This window comes from Diceros bicornis, chromosome 24 (assembly GCF_020826845.1).
Source record: "Diceros bicornis minor isolate mBicDic1 chromosome 24, mDicBic1.mat.cur, whole genome shotgun sequence".
Lineage (NCBI taxonomy): Eukaryota > Metazoa > Chordata > Mammalia > Perissodactyla > Rhinocerotidae > Diceros > Diceros bicornis.
In genome coordinates this window covers 5,660,277-5,684,608 of record NC_080763.1, presented here as the reverse complement: position 1 = coordinate 5,684,608, position 24,332 = coordinate 5,660,277, and the positions used below count along the sequence as shown (strand labels likewise).

Genomic DNA, 24,332 nt, shown 5'->3' with positions numbered 1-24,332 from the left:
CATACCCACTTATCTGAAATGACCTTAAAGGCAGCCTCTTAGAGAAAAATAAACAGGCCAACAATATAATAAAAATGTGTCAGTAAAAAAAAAGTCTCCTTAAAAGAGAGCAACCATAAAGATTATGACATTTTTTAAAAATGCAGATGCTAAACCAAAATTTGCATCATTCAATTCCACAACACAAAAAGGATAATTGAGAAAATTTAAGGTAAATCAGTAAAGCCTTCAACGTATAGTTTAATTTGATTAGATGTTTTCTGAAGGCCTGAAAAATCAAAATTTCCCTCAACAAAATATTCAAAGAAATCCAAATACCATGAAATACCACGAAAAGGTACATTAGCTCAATCAAAGGCACAGCTAACCTCTACTGACGGGAAGTTCAAGAAATCTAACAAGAACTGTAAAAATTAGGTTGACCATTTGCAGTTACATTAAATTGCTTCTCTGAGAGCTGTTTAACACATAAAAACTGTTAACCACTTCCCAAACTGTGAATCCAAATTATTACTTACATTTTTAATAGTTCTTCATGAGGGGGAAAAGAAGATGCCTATTAAAAATGAGTTAAATGTTATTTCAAAATAAAGTTTTCCACGAGACTTCAAAAAATTAAAACTCTTCTCAGATATAAATTAAGATAACACCAAAGGTAAAAAAGACCATATATTCTATATGCCTGTCACCAAGTAATTCTAATAAAAACATATAAATTTATAAAATATACTGAGTGCTAAATCAAAATCTTCATTGTCACTACATACTCAAACTCTTCATTTAGCAAGTATTTATCAATTTCCTACTATGTGCAAAGCACTGAATTAATACCTTAAATTTTCATACTGTATAATTCAATCTGACTACATTAAGCTTTCAAAAGTCAAAAAAATATCATAAATGCAGTCAAAAGAAAAACTAGGAAAAGTTGGTTAACTTGCATACAACAAAAAGCGAATTTTACATATGTAAAGGTACACAGCCCTTTACATATGGTCTTTATTCCTTGATGACTACAATTTCCCAAACTAAACTAGTAAAGCTTCTTGTCGACAAGGACTCCTATTCTCTTGCCTCTCAAAATACTTCCTAGTTTATCCATATACATTCATAAAATAAACTAATTTAAAGAATATTTTGGTAACATTTTTTAAAAAAACACATTTTTATTTTATATTTACCAAGCAGAATTATACTTTAAAAAGTATTTTAAATAATGGTAAACTACTCACATTTCTTAGTTTCTCTTCAATTACTGATGTTTTGTTTGGGGAAAGGGCAGGTAGGATATACAGATATGTTTAAACTGACCTCTATAGGATTTTTCTATATGAGGAAGAGTCACCCTGAGCTAACATCTGTTGGCAATCTTCCTTTTATTTTTTTTTTGCTTGAGGAAGATTAGCCCTGAGCTAACACCTGTGCCAGTCTTCCTCTATTTTGTATGTGGGATGCCTCCACAGCATGGCTGATAAGTGGAGCAGGCCTGCGCCCGGGATTCAAATAATCCACAAACCCAGGCTGCCAAAGCAGAGCACGCAGAACTTTTAACCACTTGGCCATGGGGCCAGCCCCTAAAGGATTTTAATTGACTTGCGAAGAAAATCATTCTAGGGGATCTGAAAACATAGAAAAAAGACACATAGAGCTGGAATACAGACACTGATATTATTTGTGTACACTTTATAAATTATAGATTATTTTATCTTGGAAATGGCATAACAAATTGCTTTGTTTTCTGGAAATTTGATACACATTTATAAATAAAACAACATCTACTTTATTCTCAGTGAAAAGGCAAAATGGTAAGAATACTTACAGACAGTCACAGGTTATCTACCACATAAACAAAAGGCAAGCCATCTACTAGTACCCACCTGTTGGTAGTTTTGTTGAAGTTGCTCAATTTGAGATTTAAACAACTTGTTTTCATCTTCTATCTCCTATTTAAACAAAAATTAAACATGAATACCTGGACAGAGTTTATTTTCCATATAAACTTGTGCAACATATCACACAAGCCAGGAAAATTCTAAAATATAATAATTTTAAAAGGGTGGAGGGGCCGGCTCCATGATGTAGTGGTTAAGTTCGGAGTGCTCTGCTTTGGCAGCCAGGGTTCACGGGTTCGGATCCCGGCTGCAGACCCATACCACTCATCAGCCACGCTGAGGCAGCAACCCACATACAAAATAGAGGAAGACTGGCACAGATGTTAGCTCAGAGCTAATATTCCTCAAGCAAAGAAAGAGGAAGATTGGCAACAGACATTAGCTCAGGGCCAGTCCTCCTCACAAAAAAGGGGGGTAGGCAGTGTAATAAACCCTACATTAAAACACATTACAAAATTAAAATCATTAAATTATTCAGACCAGCCTGGGAGTGGGTACATCTCGATGAAAGAAAATAGGATCCAGAAACAGACCCAGATAGCTATAAGAATTTAGTATAGAGTGACATTTGAAATGAGTAGGGTAAGTTCTAGTGGTATTTTTGGCTGGATATTTCTCTGTTGTGGGTGGCTATCCCACATACTGCAGGATGTTTAGCAGTACCCATAGCCTCCATCCACTAGAGGCAGTAGCACCCCTCCACCAGCTGTGACAACCAAAAATGTCTCCAGATACTGCAAGATGTCCCCTGGTGGGCAGAACCACTGCAGTGAAGTGATAATGGATTATTTAATAATATGGCTAGCCTTCCTTTTTTTTCTTTTTTCTTTTTTTTTTGTGAGGAAGATCAGCCCTGAGCTAACAACCACGCCAATCCTCCTCTTTTTGCTGAGGAAGATTGGCCCTAGGCTAACATCTGTGCCCATCTTCCTCCACTTTATATGGGACGCCACCACAGCATGGCCTGACAAGCAGTGCATTGGTGCGTGCCCAGGATCTGAACCTGGGCTACCAGCATCAGAGGGCGCACACTTAACCACTACGCCACAGGGCCAGCCCCATAGCCTTCTTTTTTTAAAGGTTGAAATGTTATTCTCATAACTTACTCAAATAAATAACATATGAATTAAACATCTAAACAAAAAAATAAATTATAAACATTAGAAGAAAATGTGAAAATATTTTCATGATCACAAAGTAGGAGGTATCTTTCAAGACTTAAACTCCAAAATTACTTATATGTGAGTACATAAAAGTTTTAAACTTCCAAAAGAGGGGAAAAAACACAAAGTCAAAAGAAAAACTTAAGAAAAGGAATCACCTCACATATGACAAAAGGCTCATTTCCCTTATTACGTAAAGAGGACCAACCTTATAAATTAGTAAGAAAAACTCAACCCAGAGGAACAAATGTGGGAAAAATTAAAGGCTAATTCATTCACAGATGAAATCCAATTTATATACAATCAAATGCAAATTAAAACAATCCAACCATCTTTCAAGCATAATATCAAATGTTTCATCTGTGTCAGTGTTAAAGAGGATGAAAAGGAAATGGTCCCCTGTTGGCAAGAATGTAAATTGGTAAAGACAATTTTGGAGGGCAATTTAGCATTACTGAACAAAATTAAAAATGAATGTACATAGGAGGGAGAGGGGATGTGACAGAACCAAGCCCTGGAGCACAAAATGTGACCAAGAGTAGTCTGAAACAGCATAGGCCTCTAAAATTTGCTACCACTTCAAATCAACGTTCTCTAAGTACTTTCAATATTAACTACCGGAAAGTTAGGAGATACTGATTTTCTATTTTATCTCTTTCAAAAGAGGGGAAAAAAGTTTGCATGAACCTTTGACCCAAAATTTCACTTCTAGGAATCTTAAATACAGATATATCAGCAAAACTATGAAAATATGTGTGCAAGGATATTCACTGTAGAATTGCTGTAACAGGAAATACAACTCTAAATAATCTAGGTATCCATAAACTAGGATTGGTTATGTAAATGATGATACAACCATACAACAGAATACCATGAAGCTATTTTAAAAGTTAAAGACAGAGGCTGGCCCCATGGCCTAGTGGTTAAGTTCAGCACGCTCTGCTTCATCAGCCCAGGTTCAGATCCTGGGCGCAGACCTACACTGCTCGTCTGCAGCCATGCTGTGGCAGCGACCCACATACAAAATAGAGGAAGACTGGCAGAGATGTTAGCTCAGGGCAAATCTTCCTCAGAAAAAATTTAAAAAAATTAAAGATAGAAACGTGCTTATGTGGAAAGATCTCAAAAACATTATTAATTGGTCCAGGGGGGAGAGCAAAATACAGAAGTGTGTATGGTTAAATACAGTATGTTTGAAAAAACAATTAAGGGGCCTGCCCAGTCATGCAGCAGTTAAGTTTGCGCATTCTGCTTCGGCAGCACAGGGTTCGCTGGTTCGGATTCTGGGCACGGACCTACTCACAACTCATCAAGCCAGGCTGAGGCGGCGTCCCACACAGAAGAACTAGGAGGACCTACAACTAGGATAATACAACTATGTACTGGGGCTTCGGGGAGAAAAAAGAAAAAGAGAAAGATTGGCAGATGTTAGCTCAGGGCCAATCTCCCTCAAAAAAAAGATTACGTATACACACACACATTTTATGCATGGGCAATTTCTCAAAAGATATACAAACACTTGACAGCAGTTCTCTCTGAAGAATGAGACCCAGTATATGGGTGGGAGAGAGAGTCAATCTGGATTCTATTTTTTTTTTTGTAGTAGTTAAAATTGTTTTAAAACATGCAAAAACAATAATTCACACAATAATTTTAAGTAATCATATTCACCTGTAACAACTTTGTTTTGCTAGAAAGATCACTCTCCCTCTCTTTTAGCATAGTTTCTACTCTCTTCATTTCATTTTCCTTTTCTTTCAACCTAGAATTTTTACAAAGACCATATGTTTAGTTATATACATAAAAAAGGACAACCAGACTGCAATATCCCTAAGGAAACAAAGATAGCAGAAACAATGCCTATCAGCTCTTTCTCCCCAAATTACACCAACTTATAAATTTGTTTTAAAAGACAGTACTTCCAGAATCATTCAACTCAAAATCAATTACATCCCAAGACTGCTACCGTTTATTTCATACTTAACATTTCTTAAGCAAGTATGGCTTTATCTAGGAGGAAAATCTAAAATAAAAGCCGTATTAATTGACACTGGAACTTACAATATGCCCAACCCTTTGTGCTGAATAGATGCTACCTATAATTTAATCTGGTTCTCCCTTACCTAACATAGATGTAAGTCTTACTATATCTAGTCCAAGTGAATCCCAATTGCCCTTGTCATCCTAAGCAACAGACCTCTAGCATAACACTTAGCACTATTAAAATGATCTGTTTAACTATCCATTTCCTCAGGGCAGGAACCCATTTTAGCCATTTCAGTATTCCCAGTGCCAGAGGGCATATAAGAGGATCTCAAATATTTGCTGAGTTGAATACTGTTTTTATCCCACCTTAATCTAGAAAGAATTTCAAGATGTTTATAGGTCTACATGAAAAATAACAAAAGAGCATACGTGAAGAGTGGGATTAAAAAATGAAAAAAGAACAGCAAACCTTAAATACATTTTGCTAAGTGAAAAAAGCCAATCTGAAAAGGCTACATACTATATAATTCCAACTATACAACATTCTGGAAAAGGCAAAATTATGGAGACAGTAAAAAGATCAGTGGTTGTCAGGGATTTGGGGGAGGGGGCGGTTGGAGGGAGGGATGAAAAGGTGGAACACAGGAGATTTTTAGGACAGTGAAACTAACTTTTATGATACTGTAATAATGGATATATGTCATTATCCATTCATCAAAACCCATAAAATGTACAACACAAAGAGTGAGCCCTAATGGAAACTATGGACTTTAGTTAATAACAATATATTGATATTGGTTCATCAGTGGTAACAAACGTACCATACTAATGCAAGATGTAATAATGGAAATGGGAGAAGGGGGTACATAGGAACTCTACTATTCTCTCAATTTTTCCTGTAAACCTAAAACTGCTCCCCAACCAAAAAATTCTATTAATTAAAAAAAGAAGAATATGAGGTAGAAATAAATCTAAATCACATACTTTAATGATCTATATAATTACTACAGATAGGCCACAAACGTGTCTTTAAGCTTTCTATTAGCAAATGAGACAAAAGGACCTTGAAGTTACACAATGTCCACAAGATAAACAATTAGTAGTACAAATGAGCAATCTTAGTGCCAAGAACAGAGACATCACTTTTGTCTTCATAAAGACAATGACCTAATAAATATCCTCAATATCTTACTTTTAAAAACACAGTTTCAAAGGGCCACTTCTTAAACATCAATAAAGACTGATGGCATCACATCAAAGCAAAATCTCTTAGAAGTAATTCTACAGGAGCCAAAGAGATGAAGTCCACATACTGTTCTCACCACTGTAGAATGATATAGCTTAAGAGAAAAGACTTTATAGGATAAAAAATTGCTCTAGAATGAACATCTACAAAGACTGATATCTCCTATGGGTAGGATCAGATGATCAGATTCAGTATTTTTACTATTCAGCATAGCATAACTGATATGACAACATTCACTATTTTCCCCAATAAGCAAATTGCTTTTACAGAAAGATTCAATATTCATCATCAAGATTACAGCTAAGATTATCTTCTGGTTAATTCAGAGATGTTATTCTTTCAAATACTAAAAGGATTTAATTTTGAAATAAATTTAACCTCTTTACAATAATTGCATACTTTAAAAAATAAATAAATAAAACCAGTTTATATTAGCAGAAAGAATATTTCAGAAAATGGGTTGGAAGAGTTTAGAAAGCATAAAGTCTCCAAGTAACTGAAAGCACTTAAAGGGCCTCTGTTTTATTACACTAAACAGAGACTTAGCTTATTTGTCTCTGTATAATTCCTACTTAACAAGAAAGTTAATTTAGAAGAAACTCATCATAATATTCAAGCACATTCTGGAAAATAATAAGTTCCTCTTTAAAATGCTAGCTAAAAACTTACACAGTCTCCAGTTCTTCAAATCGTGATGCAGAACATGCCTAAAACACAGATTCACAGTTTTAATTTTAACACCAAATGATCAGGAACTACAACGTATATACAGAGAATTACTCACCAATAAAATAAAAACATAATTATATATGGTAAATTTAAGATTGGGCCATTTATAAAAGAAAGACAGAATTTTCTTTAACTTAATTTTTAATATCCATTTCTTAGAGGATTACAGATCAATATACCAATTAAACACAGACACAGGATGAGCTTAAGAGTCCATCTGAAAAAGTAAAGATAGGAAATGCTTTTCAGCTTAGGCTGACAAATCAGACAGTAATAGACCTGACAGGGATAAAAGTTAACTTATTCTATCAACAACAACAACAAAATATGGTACAATAATAATTTTTTTTTTTTTTTTTTAAAGTCAACCACGATGGGTGTACTTCGAAAGATTTTATTTCATTATTTTTTTGTGTGTGTGAGGAGATCAGCCCTGAGCTAACATCCGCCAATCCTCCTGTTTTTTTTTTGCTGAGGAAGACGGCCCTGGGCTAACATGGGTGCCCATCTTCCTCCACTTTATATGGGACGCCGCCACAGCATGGCTTACCAAGCAGTGCGTCGGTGCGCGCCTGGGATCCGAACCAGCGAACCCCAGGCCACCGCAGCGGAGCGCGCGCACTTAACCGCTTGCGCCACCGGGCCGGCCCCGAGAACAGTTTTTTTTTTTCTTTTTTGTGAGGAGATCAGCCCTGTGCTAACATCCGCCAATCCTCCTCTTTTTTTGCTGAGGAAGACGGCCCTGGGCTAACATCTGTGCCCATCTTCCTCCACTTTATATGGGACGCCGCCACAGCATGGCTTGCCAAGCAGTGCTGGCTTGCCAAGCAGTGCGTCGGTGCACGCCCGGGATCCGAACCAGCGAACCCCGGGCCGCCGCAGCAGAGCACGCGCACTTAACCGCTTGCGCCACCGGGCCGGCCCTGGTACAATAATAATTTTTATAGAAAAGTAACTCAAAGAACATATTGACTTCTTTACTTTCTGGTCAAATAAAGATTTCCCCTTTTTTATGTAATTATACTGGTACTGTTTATACTATACCTCTTTCCAGTTATATTGTGCTACCTCCTGAACATGAGCTTTTAAAGATTCATTTTCTTCTTGAAGATCCTGAAAAAAATATATAGGTGTGAATTAAACTGATATTCAAGTACAAAACAGGTGTTTACTTTTGTTTTTAACTTCTCACCTGTAACCATTTCCCTCTACTGGTTAAGTCTTTCTCCTTCTCTTCTAAAACAGTCTTCATGGCATTCATCTGTTCCTCCTTTCCTTTTAATCTGACAATAAGTTAATAAGAACTATCAATGACAATGTTACATGACCATTCAAAGCACAAACACTGAAAGCTGGAAAAGTGTATTTTAGGTGGTACTCACAGCCCAAACTGATTAAAACAAACTAAAATATAAATATTTTAAGTATAAAGGCATACAAGATTTTGGAGATATAAAAATTAAGAAGTATAGGATGAGTAAAGAAAACAGTTCCATCTATCACTGAAGATCCAGATATTGAATAAATTAAAGGAACTCTCCTCTCATGCCATATCACCCTGTTTAAGGCAATACCAGCAAATTCAGACAGCTTATCACAACTGGTTTGGGTATGAAATATATAGTCAGTTTCACAGTGGCCATTAAAATGGGCAAAGAGCAACATCTCAGTTTAAGTTCATATTCAGATTATAAATCACGAAAAATAAAACTTCCATTCTATCCCCCTTCCCATAAAAAAAACTATAGTTAAATCCTAATGAAAACCTTAAAAACCCTTGGCCTTTTTGTGACATAATTTGATTTTCTCTAAAATATTACTTGAAACCACATAAAAAGAAACTATGATTTTCATTATATTGTACTTAACTTGTGGAAAAGAGATATTAAAAGTAAATGAGAGAAACGGTACTTACAAGTTCTGAAGCTCTTGAACTTGAGAAGTGACAGATAACTGAAATACAAAGAAAAAAGCAGGAAAAAAAGCAATTCATAATCCTTTCAATTTACCTTATTAAGCTTTATGATAAACTTTCAAATGTGTACACTTCAAATTACAAAGATCCCAGTTGAATTATTCATGCCAAAATGAGATGTGTTTTGATTTCACCTTCTCTTGACTCTAATGACAGTAAGAAATTAAAAAGATAAGAGGAGGGGAGTGGCAAGGAATATAGTTATGAATAGTAAGTCTAAATAACGTGATCCTTTTAAAATTGTGAGAATTCAAATATTAACTGTCCACATACCTCCCTACCACATCAGAGCTCTTTTCCTTTCCAGTCTTCAAGGCCAACTACTCTACATTGTCCTTCTTTAATTGCCTTTTCTTATCATACACAGTTCAATAGTACCTTTTATCCCCCATTGTCTTCTCATAGTCCCTTCAGTTTGTGGCTCAGATGTCAGTTCCTTAAGAGGAGACTCCTGAACTCTCAGTCTATATTAGAAGAGTCTGATCTTCTCATCACACCCTGTCTCCTTCCACACATTATCTCCAACCACTAACGCAACACTGTGACAAGTACGAGGAACTCTATGTATACTGCTGAACGAATTTGCTGGACGAATGAGTCACGTCCTCCATGCAATCTCACCGTTTTTTCAATTACACCTTATCAGATTAAATTCACCAAAACCCATCTATTTCCAGCAGCCACAACTACCTCTGAAATCCCCCAATGAAATTCTCACTTTGTTCTACAGGAAAAGGTTGAGCAATATATACTCTATAACAAAACATTTTGGTCCATGCAGTTTAAAAAAAAAAAAAAGGTTAACAAAAGATCTACCAAAGTGTTTTGTTTTTTTTAAGTCGGCAAACTAAAATAAAAACTTAATACAGGAAACTTTCTAGAAAAGAATCTTTAACAGTTAAAAGATACATTGATTAAAATATCAAGAACACTTTCTCAAATCAGGCAAAAAAATAAAAATCACATAACCCAATATACTTACAGCACACTACTAAAAGTTTTTTTCTGAGTAACAAGAAAAAAACCAAACAGCTCATAAATACACATACACTAACAAATCTGTCATGCTATGGCTCTGGGATTTTTACCTGTTGAGCCTTTTCAAGCTGGATATTTCCTATTTCTTCTTTTAGAGCCTCTATTTCCTGTTTCAAATCCTTGACAATGACAAAACAGACAAGATTGGACAATGGAAACACAGAAATTGACATAAAATGCAATGTACAGACAAACACATGAAATTAAATGATATTCACTAAAGCTGGTAAACAAAAAAAACAAAACACACAGTTTTCTCTCTCCCAATACCTGAATAGTTTTCTCCTTATTTGCAACTTTGAGAAGTTCAGCTTCCAGAAGCTCTTCCACAGACTTGATCTTTCCATCTTTTTCATGGATCCTTAGATAAAGAAATGCAGTATTAAACTTGAACAGAAATCATCAAGACCCACCAACTAAGATATAAAAATAGCACCAAATCATGAATAGGCTCACCAAATCAACTCTTCTCATTTGGTAAAATACCAATATATCATATCTTGCAGACAGAAAGGGAAAAAAACTTAAAGCTCTTCCTAAATGAGAATTAATCAGTAACTACCAGATGGCTGAAGCCTATGCACACAAGAAGCAGCTGGTGACATGCTTCAAAAGTACACAGGGAGGCGGCCGGCCCTGTGGCTTAGCGGTTAAGTGCGCACACTCCGCTACTGGTGGCCCAGGTTCGGATCCCGGGCGCACACCGACACACCGCTTCTCCAGCCATGCTGAGGCGGTGTCCCACATACAGCAACTAGAAGGATGTGCAACTATGACATACAACTATCTACTGGGGCCTTGGGGAGAAAAACGGAAAAAAAGGAGGAGGATTGGCATGGATGTTAGCTCAGGGCTGATCTTCCTCACAAAAAAAAAAAAGAACCTTAAGGTAAAGGGCAGAGAGGGATTCTCTCTCTGCCCTGACAACCCTGAGGTGGGTCCGTAAAAGTATATGGGGAATATAAGATTTGTACCCTGAAGGACACTAGGGAGAATCGAGTTCCTCTCAACAATATTGGCTTCTAGGGCTCTGACAGCTGTGGCAGAACTTATACACAATTACGGCATCAAACTTTCAGACACCTCAAGAAGAGGATACAGGCAAGGAACTGATCTCTCTAGCCAACCTAACCTGTCCTTCAATAGTTCCTACTGCAGAAACAGAAAATTAACAATTTGATGCCATAAGAAAAATAAACGGAATCAATTACAGAAATAGATTATTTAACAATCACATTGCACTGGGAAAGCACAGCCAAGTTCCTTTATTCCATCAATGAAAAATCCTAGAGTGAAGGTTAAACTAACATACATCAGCTGCCTCAATCACACAATAAAACAAGATTTAAGAGCACTAAGAAAATGGACCAAAAGAGAAAGACTATTTTAATAACGTCATCACTTACACTTTCTTAAGTTCTTCAACCAGAGATGCAAAAGAAACCTGGAAATAGGAACGTATCCTACTTAGTAATTTGCTCAAAACATAAATCAATCAGAAATAGAAACATATGTTATCCTTAAATTTTCCACTACACCAAAATCCAAATGGGAAAAGTAAACTCAGAAATTAATTCTTCCTAGTTTTTTTAATGTCATAATTATGAAAATAAAAAAGCACTTTGAAAGTAAGCAGCTTTAAAGCTACTTATGGTAAATGCAAGCCAAAAAAAAAAAATCAATAGATAGATGTTAAAATTATTGAATTAATAATTCTAACCAGATAAAGAAAAAATACAACTAGGAAACTGCCTAATTTCAGGCAGCCTTTTACTATTATTTAGAGTCTTACTTTCTATTTGTATACTCAAAACCTTTCATCACTGTAGTAAGAAGCAACGACATCCTATCTACAGTACTCTACCCAGTAGCTGGCATATGGTCAGCATTCAGTCAATTGCAGCCTCTATTACTGATAGTCAAGTCAATAATCATTCACAGATTAAAACTATAATTGACAAATTTCACGTTGCAGAAGGGAGGAACAGACAAACGACAGACTTGCTATGTTTGAATGTAACAGGTTTGTCCATTGTTTAGAAGAGAACAATTGCAGGATCTACTAAATACATTACCTGATCATTCTGCTTAGCCTTTAAGTCTTGAACTTCTTTCGTGAGAGATGAATTTTCTGTTCTTATTGCCTTTTCCAAAGACATATAAGCACAATATACTTTTATTTTCTGAAAAAACAGCTAGCTTCAGAATACACTAGCTTCTCATTTTTCTTTTAGCTGCTTCCTTTCCACTCTGGAAGATTCAGAAATCTCACTTGTTCCCCACGTCTATAATTTTATAACTTTTAGAGCTAGCCAAATGGATTTTTAATTCAATTATTTCCACAAGTATCTCTATTTATGTTTCCACAACATCAAAACCACATAGTATACCACTGGTCATGTCACTTCTCTCCCTAAGCTCAAAGACATCTTTTAACTTATTTCTTCCACCAACTCCTATCCTAATCAAGTTAGTTAAGGCTAAAGATCATCATAAAAGAGAACTGCAGTCTCTCCTTTCTCTGGCCTCCAATACTATTTCACGAATTTACAAAGTCTGCTAGTTACCATTTGGCTATAATCCGGGCAGGGGTGGAAGTGAGGAAGCAGGTATTACAAACCATAACAACAGTATCTAATTCATTAAGGCAGTGAAGGCTACAATCAACTATGTATTTTTGTATTTCTAATAAAATCTTAACTATAATGAAAAAAGTTATATAACTTCATAAAACGTAGGTAACTAACATTAAAGTTTAAAAGCTATGGGAAAAATCTTACACAAATTACAGTGAAACCCCTTCATGTTCACTGAATAACCACAAAGAAAATAAATCTACAAAATGCTTTACATTCAGTTCCTCCTCCTTAGTGGCCACCTGAATAAGTCCAGTTTCAAGTAATTCTTCCACAGTCTTCAACTTCTCATCTTTTTCTTGAATGCTGAAATTGTAAATGTAAAACATATGTATGAACTATACTTCAAGGTACATGATATCACTCCTAAATATTTTACATGGATCAACTCCTGCATCCATCATTCCTTATAAACTTTTCATTCTAGAAAAGTTTCTGAGGATTTTTGATCATGGTCTAAGGGTACCTTCCTTTTTACCAATAAGTAAAATGCGCTAAATTAACACACGCTTACATGCTAGCCTAAACAAATAAATCAGTGCCACACGATACCCACAAACCTACTGTAACCGCAAACCAAATCAATCAATAGTATACCACTCTCTTCCACTATGAAGTACAAAGAGAATTTTCAGAATCTAGATTAATATAGTCAATAATTCTATTATCTCAAATTTGGTAGAAATGGGTCATTAAAATATAAAAAGAAAATTTTAAACTCTTACCATTTTTCCATTTGTTCCACAACATCTTTATTAGGCTAAAATAAAAATCACCAAAAAATAAAGTTTAATTTTACCAAGTTTGCACGAGATGAAACTAGTTTAGAAATAGAATTCTATGAAAATTGTTCAGTTTTAATTAGATCCGACATTTAGGAAGATGATCCATATCTGAAGACTGCTAATAATTAAAGAATCCCTTAATTCAGAAAACACAAGACAGAAGAGAAGCAGCTACACAAAAGACAGAAAAAGATGAAGTATAAGATGGGCTGGCAAAATGAATTATTACCTTATGAATAATTTTTTAATTGCTATAAAAGACAATCTTAAGGAAAAGAGGAGAATTTGCCTTACTTCCTTTACATTAATTCAATTCTTCAAATATAAAAAATCCAAGGCTCTAAAGCCTTACAGACCAGGAAACATGCTTTGTTCTTTCTTTTTATAAATCGATTTTTTTTTAACTTTTAAAACTAAGGTATAACATTTATATAGGCAAGTGCATAAACCCTGTGTACAACTTACTGAATTTTTAGCATGAAGATATTATGTAACCACCACCCAGACCAATATATATGGAATATTTTGAAACTGATTGTAAATTGCAGAAGCAACACATGAACACATTCTCCTTGTAAGGCATTAAAATATGACATGTAAGCTGACCCATGTCTTTGATCCTTCCCTTCAACCGGCCCCCCACATACACAAAAGTCCCCAGTGTTATCATTTATTGTGTGTCCAAAAGCGGGGCTTACCCGTCAGAATTCCCAAGCCTTCAGACAGCTAAGCAGCCTGAAAAAACAGCTTTGAGGTCTTTTTCTTTGAACATTCTCTTCCACTCATCTCATACCCTACCTGCTCTCTCCTAATTTTGCTAGTTTCTTAATTTTTTACAATTTTATTACAACTATTTTTCACAAATACTATTAATTTTACCATTGCCAAACCCAAGCCCTAAGATTCCACTTCTTACATATTTCTAAAGTGAATCCCCTTTTCTTCAATGCCTTAAGTTAGGTCCTCAACTCCACTCATCTCCAATATCACAATATCCTAATTCTTCTCCCTGCCTCTAGTCCATAAGAATGATTTTGTGAGGAGTACAGGAAAAATTTCCCATTGGGAAAAAATTTTCCTACCATCAGAAAGGAGATAAGAGCTGTCAAAAGTATACTAAATTAGGTTTATAAACTGAAAAATAAATCATGCAATGTTTATAAATCTTTCATCAAGATGGCTTTTATCCATCTCTATTTTTGATAAAGACTCAACACAAAATTTGTAACTATGTATGCAATGGACTTATTGTGGTGATCATTTTACAACATAACATGTCGCATCATTATGCTGTACATCTGAAACTACTATAATGTTACATGTCAATAAAAGAAAAAAGATAACACTGTTAAGTCCAAGTTATCTGCATCTTAGTCATTTAGTTGTAGTATTCCTTTAGACCTACCTACTTCTCCCCGACAAATTCAAACACCTCATTTGTCACCAGAGTGATCTGTCTAAAATTCTAGACAGAACGCGTGTTCATTCTTGCAGTACTCTTCAGTGGTTTCCCCACAAGCTAGATCAAGTTCATGGTCCTTAATATAGCGTAAAAGCCCTTCACAATTAGGCTCTGGTGAATCTTTCCCTACTCCTTACATTTTATAATTTGCACTTCTGCAATACGCCAACATGCTCTGAATATGTCAATTTTGCCACACACTGCCATGACTTTTAACACTGTATCCCCTCAGCTTGGATTGCCCCTTAGCTGTTGGGCAAATTCATGGCCCTTTTTCAAAATCAGGTTTAGCTGAGCCCTCTCAGTGGCACCTCTTCACCTTCACTCTCCTTCTGATAGAATTATCTCTTCCTCTAAATCTGTACACACAGTTCAAGAACTTGATTCATCACACTTCTCTGTGCTACACATCTATCTTCACACTAAGCCATATCCTTGAGGGCAGGAACCAAGTCTCATTCATCTCTGTAGCCTCAGCATGTAGCATAGTACCTAGCATATACTCAAATTAGTAAATATTTAATGAACTCTATTTCCTTTAACAAGGTTACAGTTTAACAAGTACTCTTGGTCAATTGCTCACTGAATACTCAATTGCACAAAACTGACCCAGCTTACTATCTATCCAACATCTTTACTATATACATTATTAGTCTAATCCAATCCAATTTTTTTCTCCCAAGATAATTTTCAAAACTACATCTTATACAATAATGAATTCTTCTACAATAAAAGGCAACCAGACAGCAGGGCAAAGAGAAAAAACTTCCTACTTCTGTAGTTTTTACATAATAATCTTGATCATGGAATCTTAAAAATCTACCAGAATAAGAAAAAGAAGTCATACTGCTTCTTTGCTAAAAAGTCAAGATGTTCAAAAAAAAAAATAGGATACCTCAGAACTCTTCCCCTAAGGAAGTATTATTTTATTCTGAATAAATGAGATCTTAGTACCTGACTTATTTACATCATCTATCCCCAGGGCTACCTCCAAATGGAGCCTGCCCTCCTTTAAAAGCTACCTTACCTGGTATCTGTGGCCTTTCTGCTTCCTACACCTGAAGAAACAACAACTTGGCACCATGATTGGTTTCTGCTTCAGTAAGCTCAATCTTTTCCTCCAGGATAAAAATCCAGGGGGCAAAAGGACTGGATTTCTTTACATAACTCAACTGTTCATCTCTCAACTGCCATTTGGAATACTGACTGCCAGGCAGGAAGAGGTTAAAGAAAGGCGGAAATGAAAGAAGTTAAAACTATACTAATCTTTCTCTCTTCTTTCACTAGCAATAGCAATAACAATGACCAGAGAAAAAGCCAGAGAGATGGTTCTTTGGTCTGCCAAGATGAGAAAGATAAGTCACAACTACAAGCACAAACATAACATCACAGTCATATGCTTTCTACTATTAAAAAAAAAAAAGAGAGCTTTCAGAACAAGAAAAAAAATTCTAAGACCTACCAAAGAGTAAATCTTAAATTAGCACCAAATGAGTTTCTCCTCTTATTAAATAATTCTTTTAAATAAATTTAAAAAATGAGGCTATGAAATTTTGTTCCGTGGACTGTTCTTCAGAAAACCAGTCTTGATAAAAAAATCCAGCTCATGCTAAAATTTGTTATTTTAACAAAATAACTAAAAGTACACAGAAACCTTATAGTTAGAAGGCTGACTCAATAAGGTAGGAATTAGAGGATTTTTTTTTTCTATTATCTCCACACATGTGATAGGGAATTTTACATAAGATATTAGAATGGCAATTCTTAGGGCATCATGTTATCTTTAAGGAAAATAAAAATTTAAGGCTAGTGGTTTTACTCTTGTCTAATGATGGAGAATACCATTTTTAGTACAGAACAAAAGTTAAAAGATTTTTAAAGACTCAGGTTTTCTGTTTAAACCTAAGTAAGAGTTACACCTTCAATACTGGAATTTTAGGACAGTTTCACAAGTTTCTACGCATTTGTTTTACCTCCCATGAAGTTAATTTTAGAAAGTTTAAAACTTTATATGTTGAAAATAGGTATTCCAGAATCTCTGATAACCAACTCACAAAAACTACATTCTGTTTTTCTGGGTAAGGATTAATACAACCAAAAAATATTGATCATATTTTATCTAATTCAAGTCATCAATGTTGTATCTCACAATTGGTAAAATTAAAAATGCTGCCCACTAAACCCTAACCAGAGACTGTAAGAGACAGCCAGACTTTAGAGATGACAAATTGAGGGGGAGAAAAGTCTTACAATTGATGAAATATCATACCTTTTATAAAACATACCACAACAGAGAGAAATAAGAAAAAGATTTAAGAACAAGACTTCAATACCATTTTAGGATTATAGTGACATGAAGTCACGTCCCCACACTAAATATCACCCGTTCAGCATTTTCTCCTCTATTACCTTTAGTTTGCTAGGTTAAAGCATATACAAAGTAATAAAGATTATGCAAAGCACTTAATATCGTTAAGTGGATTATTTCTCAACAAGTAAACATATGTTAACAAAATACTTCCAAAGTATTTGGCATATCTACTTACACCAATTCAATACCTGCAAAAATGTGAATTTTAAAATAAAAAAGAAAGCATGCATCTGGCTAAAGGAAGTGGTATCACTTGCAGTAACTTACATTTCAGCTTCTAATAAAACTACGTTCCAAAAATTTAAGAGTTTTAGAGAAACATGCAAAGCTTCCATTCATTCTAATGTGTCCTCTAATATCAAGAGTTTCTAGAATATTTTTAAAAACTGGAATTTGAAGAGTTGTGCAGGAGAGAAGAGTATGAAGGCAACTCTTAGGATTTAGCTGCGGAATGGACATCGCCTGGGGCTCTCATCTAAGGAGCCATGCTTATTCAGGCTGCTATAGTTTTGACGGCTTGCTATAAACATAGAAAAAAGAATGACGGCAGTAGGGGGTGGAGATGAAATGGAAAAAATACAAATTCTAAGGGAAAGGAATTAAGGTTTAAGAAACCTGCTGCACGTAAAGCATGGAGCTAAGCACTATACATAAACTTCCCCATGTAAACTTAACGAGCTGATGATGTAAAGAAAATCTCAGTGTGAAAGACTTGGAATGAGGTCTCAGAAAGGGTGAGCAATTTGATCAACATCACTCTGCCTTCAAGCGCTGGTAGTAGGTTTCACACCCATTCTCTTTTTAAGAAACCATGCTGCTTACAGAAAAAAAGTAAGGTTCCAAAAGTCTAAGGACTTTTATCCTGAGAGCCAAATATATCAAAATGCCTTAAAGAAATCTTTTTTATATATCCTATTACACTTTTTTTTGGGGGGGGGGGAGTGCTTATAAACAGGTTAGCATTAGCTTCCTCTCAGGGAAGAAAAATTATATTTTCTTTAATTTAGATACTTGATAAGCACAGGATGAATAGAAATGCAATTAAAAGACATATCTACACTAAAGCAAAATTGCTCAAAATCAAAGAGTTGGTTACTATTTAAGAAGAACCAAATCTTGTTATACATTGGATATTTCTACCTTGTAATTCACAAAAAGCGTTACCTGTTCAGAAATAAGAGTCTGTAGCTTCTGAACTTCTAATTGTAATGCTTTGTTTTGGTCATTTAGAATCTGGAAGAAAGAATATCAATTTACTGTTTTAAGAAAAGGTAACAAAGCAGTCATTTGAAAGGTTTTTGAAAAAATCAAACCCATCTTATTGTTTTAAGTAGTCATAAAGTGACAAGTGAATTATATATTGATGTAAGAAGGCAAATCTCATGTGGCTCCACCTTCTAGTCTCAATGAACTTATTTCCAGAGTATAGGAATACAGTAGTAGTATAAAGTACATGTACAATGATCTCTAAAACCATAGTTTCTACTGAGCCCCCTAATTCATTCATGTGGTTTATCCCCAAACAGTGTGAACACTGTGCTTGGAACTGTTTCATGTGTATTTCAAAGAGTTGAGCAGTTTGTGCCAATGGATTCTGGAAAACTCTGCTTTCATAAGTGAGTACTTACAGGGTTCCTATTAAATAAAAGCAAAAAAGAAACAAATGCAAATCTTACTGCACACGGAGGTGAACCGTGGCAATCAAAATGCTTTATAATACTCAAGCTGGCTGGCTATGACCAGAAACTAGCACTGCATTAATAACAGAGGTAGAGAAAACCATCACAAACTACCAAATGAAAACTGTAGAGAAAAAGTTAGGGCAAAACAAATTTCAAAAGTCTATTATAAGAACAGATATGTTAAGATAATCTAGGCAAAAAAGTCTATGATAAAATTCATTGTTTATATAAGCCCTCAAACTACAGAAACATTGTTTCAGAGAGATTGCATGTAAAAAGTAGTATTTCTAGATTCACTTCAACTAAAAACTATACAAGGCTATTCAGATAGCGGAGTTGACAAACTTAATCACACACCTTAAATTCTTCCATTTTGTTTGAAATTCCACATTGTAGCTGCTCTTCAAGCAATCTTATTTTATCTTCCTTAATATGAATACTATGAGAAAAAAACATCAATTAAAATACTTTATATATTCAGAAAGTTTACATAAATCTATCAGTTAAAACTATCAGCACAACTATCAGTTACAAGCAGCAATATTTTCTGCAATTATACTTGAACATAAACGTATGAATGGCTCTATGTACAGCAATACTTTAATCACCTTTTTTGCATCTTCTCCAGTTCACGTGCAGCAGCAGCCTGTGTGTGCAATGAGATGAGAATCATCATTTCTCAGGAAGCACTCAAAATTATTCTTTCACTTATTTTTACATATATTAAAAAGTTACATTTTCATATATATGAAGTAAACAAAGTTAAAGCAATAGCATACATTTCTGTAATACTTTTTGCTGTCCAATGTTTTGTACTTCTCACTGATCAACTTTTATCCTAATAAAAGATATATCTTTTTTTGATTAAATGGCAGAAGGCTAAAACAAATCAGCACAACTCATTTCTCTGGCATCTCAAAAGTGATCAATTCAGTGGATCAAACATTAATTTCAACATGAAAATAATACCACCTAGGTGGGTTGTGAGAGTCATGGTCAAATAGAAGAGGCTTTTAACAACATACCATACAGCCGAACACAAGTAACCATTATATTTACTATCTACATGAGTAAAATTAGGGCTTGCAATACCAATGTAAATAAGTATAGACAAACTGAAATTCTGAGATAAATGCTCAAAAGTAATAAAGATCTACCTGTTCATTTGCCAAGGCCTGTAATTTCTGCACTTCAGCTTTTAATAAGAAATTCATATTCTGCATATCCTAGAACAAGAAGGAAAAACAGTGTTAGGAACATTTAATATAATTGACTTTGAAGTTTGTAAAGCAACTCTTCTACCTAAGAAAAGATCTCAAAGACAATGTCTCAAATTATAATTTCTTAAATCAGGACGAGAAACCATCAATTCCTATTATTTAGCATATTTCCCAAATTATTGTGAACTATGTCATGTGACACAACCATTTTGAAATTTTCCTCTTAGAGAGCTAAAGACGATTTTGTAATTTAGAAAAGAGACAGACGCTTTTCAAACGAATTCTAGAGCATTTTCCATTCTTCATAGACACTTGCACTGATTACAAGATCAAGGTAATTCAATGCCTGTAAAATACTGCAGCCATTTATAAAAATTACTGTACCTTAAGTTCCTCCTCTTTACTTGTTAAATGATCATGTTCATTTGCTAAAGAATCTTCAGTCTGTTTTATCTGCTTATCTTTTTCTGCAATCCTTGAACAAAAAATACATTTGTACATTCAATGAACACTTAGAAGCCAAGTCACAAACCAAAGGATTAAAAGCCTTGAATATGATCATCTTTACCTAAGTAGTTTCTCATGTAACTGAATCTTCCATTTCTATAGCCCCTTTCAGTTTAGTAGTAACTGTCATATGCATTACTACAACTCCTTAAAATATATACCCCTATTTTAAAACTTGAGGTCAAATAAGTAATTTGTTTAAGCTCACAAGCCTGGCAATGTCAAAATCAGATTTCAGGTCTTCTGAATTCAAGTGACCCATGTCTATGCAAATTATACAGCACACAAAAACAACAGAACTTTGTTTGGGGCAAAGCACCATATAGTTACATACAGAGTAGGTACAACTACTTATTAGACACAAAAACTAACTTCTTTCCACTAATTTCATTTTATTTACTTATTTACTTATTTACTTATTTATTTATTTATTTTTGAGAGGAAGATCAACCCTGAGCTAACATCCATGCCAATCCTCCTCCTTTTTCTTCCCCCCCCCAAGCCCCAGTAGATAGTTGTATGTCATAGTTGCACAGCCTTCTAGTTGCTGTATGTGGGACGCGGCCTCAGCATGGCCAGAGAAGCTGTGTGTCGGTGTGCGCCCGGGATCCGAACCCAGGCCACCAGTAGCGGAGCGTGAGCACCTAACCGCCAAGCCACGGGGCCGGCCCCTTCCACTAATTTCAAATCACAATGATCTCTTCCACATAATTGCCAAAATCCAAATGAAAAAAGTTTCCCCAACTCTTTCTGTGATGAAGACATAAAAACACAGACTGTATAATTGTTAGGAACTCAACTTACTGAAGGGGGAAAAAAGAGCAAAAGTTGCTACAAATCTGGTTGAGAATATTCTCTGGACAAGTTAGAATATAAAGTTAATCCTAAGTGTTCAATCTAACAAGTATCAGTTAGTGGTGACTAAGCAATTATAAGAGAAGTGTAGAAAGGCAGGCTTACACTTTATGTAATTCTTCTGCTAGAACTGAAGCAGAGGTCTAAGAAAGAAAAACAGGGTCAACATAAACGCATTTAAGAGAAAGTTTAAAAGTTGTACAAAAATCATTACAACAGAGCTTTAAAAATTAAAAGAAATTAATGTATATGAAGTTGTTAAGGCAGTATCTGGTTCATGATGAGTGTTCAATAAATAGTAACTATTATTCTGAAAGCAAATTTTGATCACCAACAGCCAACATTAGGGAATTACACATCATAAGACATTTCAAATAAAACAAGGGACAGGCCTGGAAACCAAGTAACTGACAAGCAACAAATACACAGGAAAAATAGCCACACAGGCCATTTTCATCCCAGTGCTTCTTTTCCTTAGTAACAACTTCCAATAATGAAATGTACACTTCATAATTAAGTTAACAATTAAGTCATTTGGTAACACCTCCTTTTTAAAAGGTACTTACAGCATTCTCTAAGTATTTAATTCTTGATAAATTTCTAGAGCTACTTCTCAGCTAATAACTTAAGATCTCAATTCAACTTGAGTTGACAATTTACATATATATACACATACACACAAACACCCTTTCCTATATTAAATCATTCTTTCTCAATTAATTTTAGACTATAGTTCTACAAAGAAAGCAATTATGAAAAAAACATTTGCAATCTCAAAGTTTTGGAAGTTTGAACTTGCCTGAACCTTAAGAATAAGTTTTTCATGTTAAAACTACTTTTTACACAGAAAAGTGAGTTCTAGGCTAATACTTCTTCTACAAAAAGTAAGAATTTTAAAGTTGAAGAATTGAAATTCACAGTATGTATATTATAGAAATAAATACTTGGAAGTTTCTTCTTTTTTCTTAATGTTGTATTATTGATATTCTAAAGGTTATCTATTTATATCTATCTATATCTATCTATCATGTTACATAACAATGTTGCCAAGGAATAACAGGTCAACCCCACTTGCAAAACTTTGAAGGTTTCCCCATTCACTAAATGGAAGTATAAATTTTAAAATGATCCTTTTGCATATATATAATCTGAGAGCTATGGTTCACATATTGCCATCACCTGAGAGTATATACTGTTTTCCCTTATGGCTAGTCAATATTTAGTGAATACCTTTAATACATAAACCACTCTTCTTGACACCACTTGGCCAATTCCTCCTGTTTTGTGACAGGATTGTGGATATTTTTTACCCCTATGGTAAAAACTCTCTAACCCACCTCCCCATTAGTTGGATTTGGATTTCTTTCTTAGTGTTTTCCCACAGCACTGTACATACTTTTCAGAATGCTTTGCACTCAGGATCATCACTGTTGATTCACTGACTAGTCTCCCAACTACTAATCCAGTGGTTGGCACTCAATAGGCACTCAGATGATTTTTTACATGGCTAGGAAGCTATTAATAATGATAAGCAATAAGAAAGTACCATTACCTGGGCTGCTATCTGTGAATGGAATTGTTGAATTTGAGCTTTCAAAGCCTCGTTCTGCTCCAAAATATCCTTTCATGAACAGCGACCAAAAACAAGAGGGGGACAAAAGTGTGCTATTAACAAATATAGCAATGTATATGAACAAAATGAGTTACAGGTACATCTGTTTATCTTTAAAAAGGCATTCTTAGATTCCAAAAGGCATACTTTTATCCCACACTGACTAGGCATTCTATTCCAATAGTTAATCCATAAGCTAGACATTAGGACTATGTTGTGCTGTTCCTCATCTAATACAGGAAGCATGAGACTGTAGGTGAGGACATCTTCAAGCACATATCCAATGCACCATACTGTGACTACTGCTGAAAGATTAAGGTATAATTATTCATCACCACCCCAGAATTAGCATAAGATAGACTATGCTTTCTCTTCTACAGGCATATCCAACCAGTGCCCATCTTGATTTTTTAAAAAAAGGGGAAATTAGGTACCTGAACCTGCATCTGCAGAGACTCCTCTTTGTTCACCCTTTTTTGCTCTGATTCCATTAACTGCAGTAGTCTTTGCTCCAACTGTTGTTTTGATACTAAGGTATCTGTAAGCTTACTGTGCAGACTCTGTACTTCATTTTCTTTGGCCACAAATTTGCTCTGTAAATCTGTAACAAAACACTGCATTTTACACAGGACTCTTCCTTTGCCTGGTTGCTGCTACTCATCTCTAGTGGAGGCATTACCTCCTCCAGAAAACCCCCCTTGAATCTCTCCTCTGCTTCCCCTCCCACATACAGCTCCCCTGAGCAGCCCATGCTTACCTTTATCACAGCACCTGACACACTGTACTAATCTGTCTCCTTTCCCAGAGAGTGTGCTTTCTGAGATCAGAGATTGCCTTTTCTCTACATCCAGAGCTGTGCCGAAGACTTGGCACACAGTACACACTCAAATGTGTTAACTAAATGATACATGGATGCTTAAAACTGTGACATCATTTCTTGGAAACATTCTTTATTTCCCCAAAGATACTTTAGTAAGTTATCTAGTGAATTTCTTATAAATTCCCTCTACTCTCCTACCTGGAAAACAGAAAGATGCTGAAGGCTAACAAACATCCTGGTGTAAGAGAAAGTAAAACTTTTCTGTCTGCTTTTCTTCTTAGCAATGACCCCAAAACAACAAAGCAAATGAGAAACATAAACTATCTTTGATGCAATCAGAAAATAAATGTAAC

General features: G+C 35.1%; 1 protein-coding gene across 10 annotated transcripts in view; it reads right to left on the bottom strand.

The window, feature by feature from the left end:
• KTN1 (kinectin 1) overlaps nucleotides 1-24,332 on the bottom strand; it is a 102,746-nt gene that overhangs the window by 24,144 nt on the left and 54,270 nt on the right. For 9 of the 10 annotated variants that reach the window (XM_058566984.1, XM_058566983.1, XM_058566981.1 and 6 more), the window contains 21 exons: nucleotides 23,594-23,760; nucleotides 23,100-23,168; nucleotides 21,653-21,690; nucleotides 20,570-20,660; nucleotides 20,123-20,191; nucleotides 19,574-19,611; nucleotides 19,323-19,404; nucleotides 18,448-18,516; nucleotides 13,391-13,425; nucleotides 12,881-12,971; nucleotides 12,105-12,173; nucleotides 11,436-11,473; nucleotides 10,300-10,390; nucleotides 10,080-10,148; nucleotides 8,932-8,969; nucleotides 8,209-8,299; nucleotides 8,061-8,129; nucleotides 6,957-6,994; nucleotides 4,727-4,817; nucleotides 1,878-1,943; nucleotides 519-556 (listed from right to left, as the gene is read on the bottom strand). In XM_058566984.1, coding sequence (XP_058422967.1) covers nucleotides 519-556; nucleotides 1,878-1,943; nucleotides 4,727-4,817; nucleotides 6,957-6,994; nucleotides 8,061-8,129; nucleotides 8,209-8,299; nucleotides 8,932-8,969; nucleotides 10,080-10,148; nucleotides 10,300-10,390; nucleotides 11,436-11,473; nucleotides 12,105-12,173; nucleotides 12,881-12,971; nucleotides 13,391-13,425; nucleotides 18,448-18,516; nucleotides 19,323-19,404; nucleotides 19,574-19,611; nucleotides 20,123-20,191; nucleotides 20,570-20,660; nucleotides 21,653-21,690; nucleotides 23,100-23,168; nucleotides 23,594-23,760 — 1,447 coding nt within the window. The remainder of the gene's footprint in view (nucleotides 1-518; nucleotides 557-1,877; nucleotides 1,944-4,726; nucleotides 4,818-6,956; nucleotides 6,995-8,060; nucleotides 8,130-8,208; nucleotides 8,300-8,931; nucleotides 8,970-10,079; nucleotides 10,149-10,299; nucleotides 10,391-11,435; nucleotides 11,474-12,104; nucleotides 12,174-12,880; nucleotides 12,972-13,390; nucleotides 13,426-18,447; nucleotides 18,517-19,322; nucleotides 19,405-19,573; nucleotides 19,612-20,122; nucleotides 20,192-20,569; nucleotides 20,661-21,652; nucleotides 21,691-23,099; nucleotides 23,169-23,593; nucleotides 23,761-24,332) is intronic. The other variant, XM_058566986.1, reaches the window with a different exon arrangement.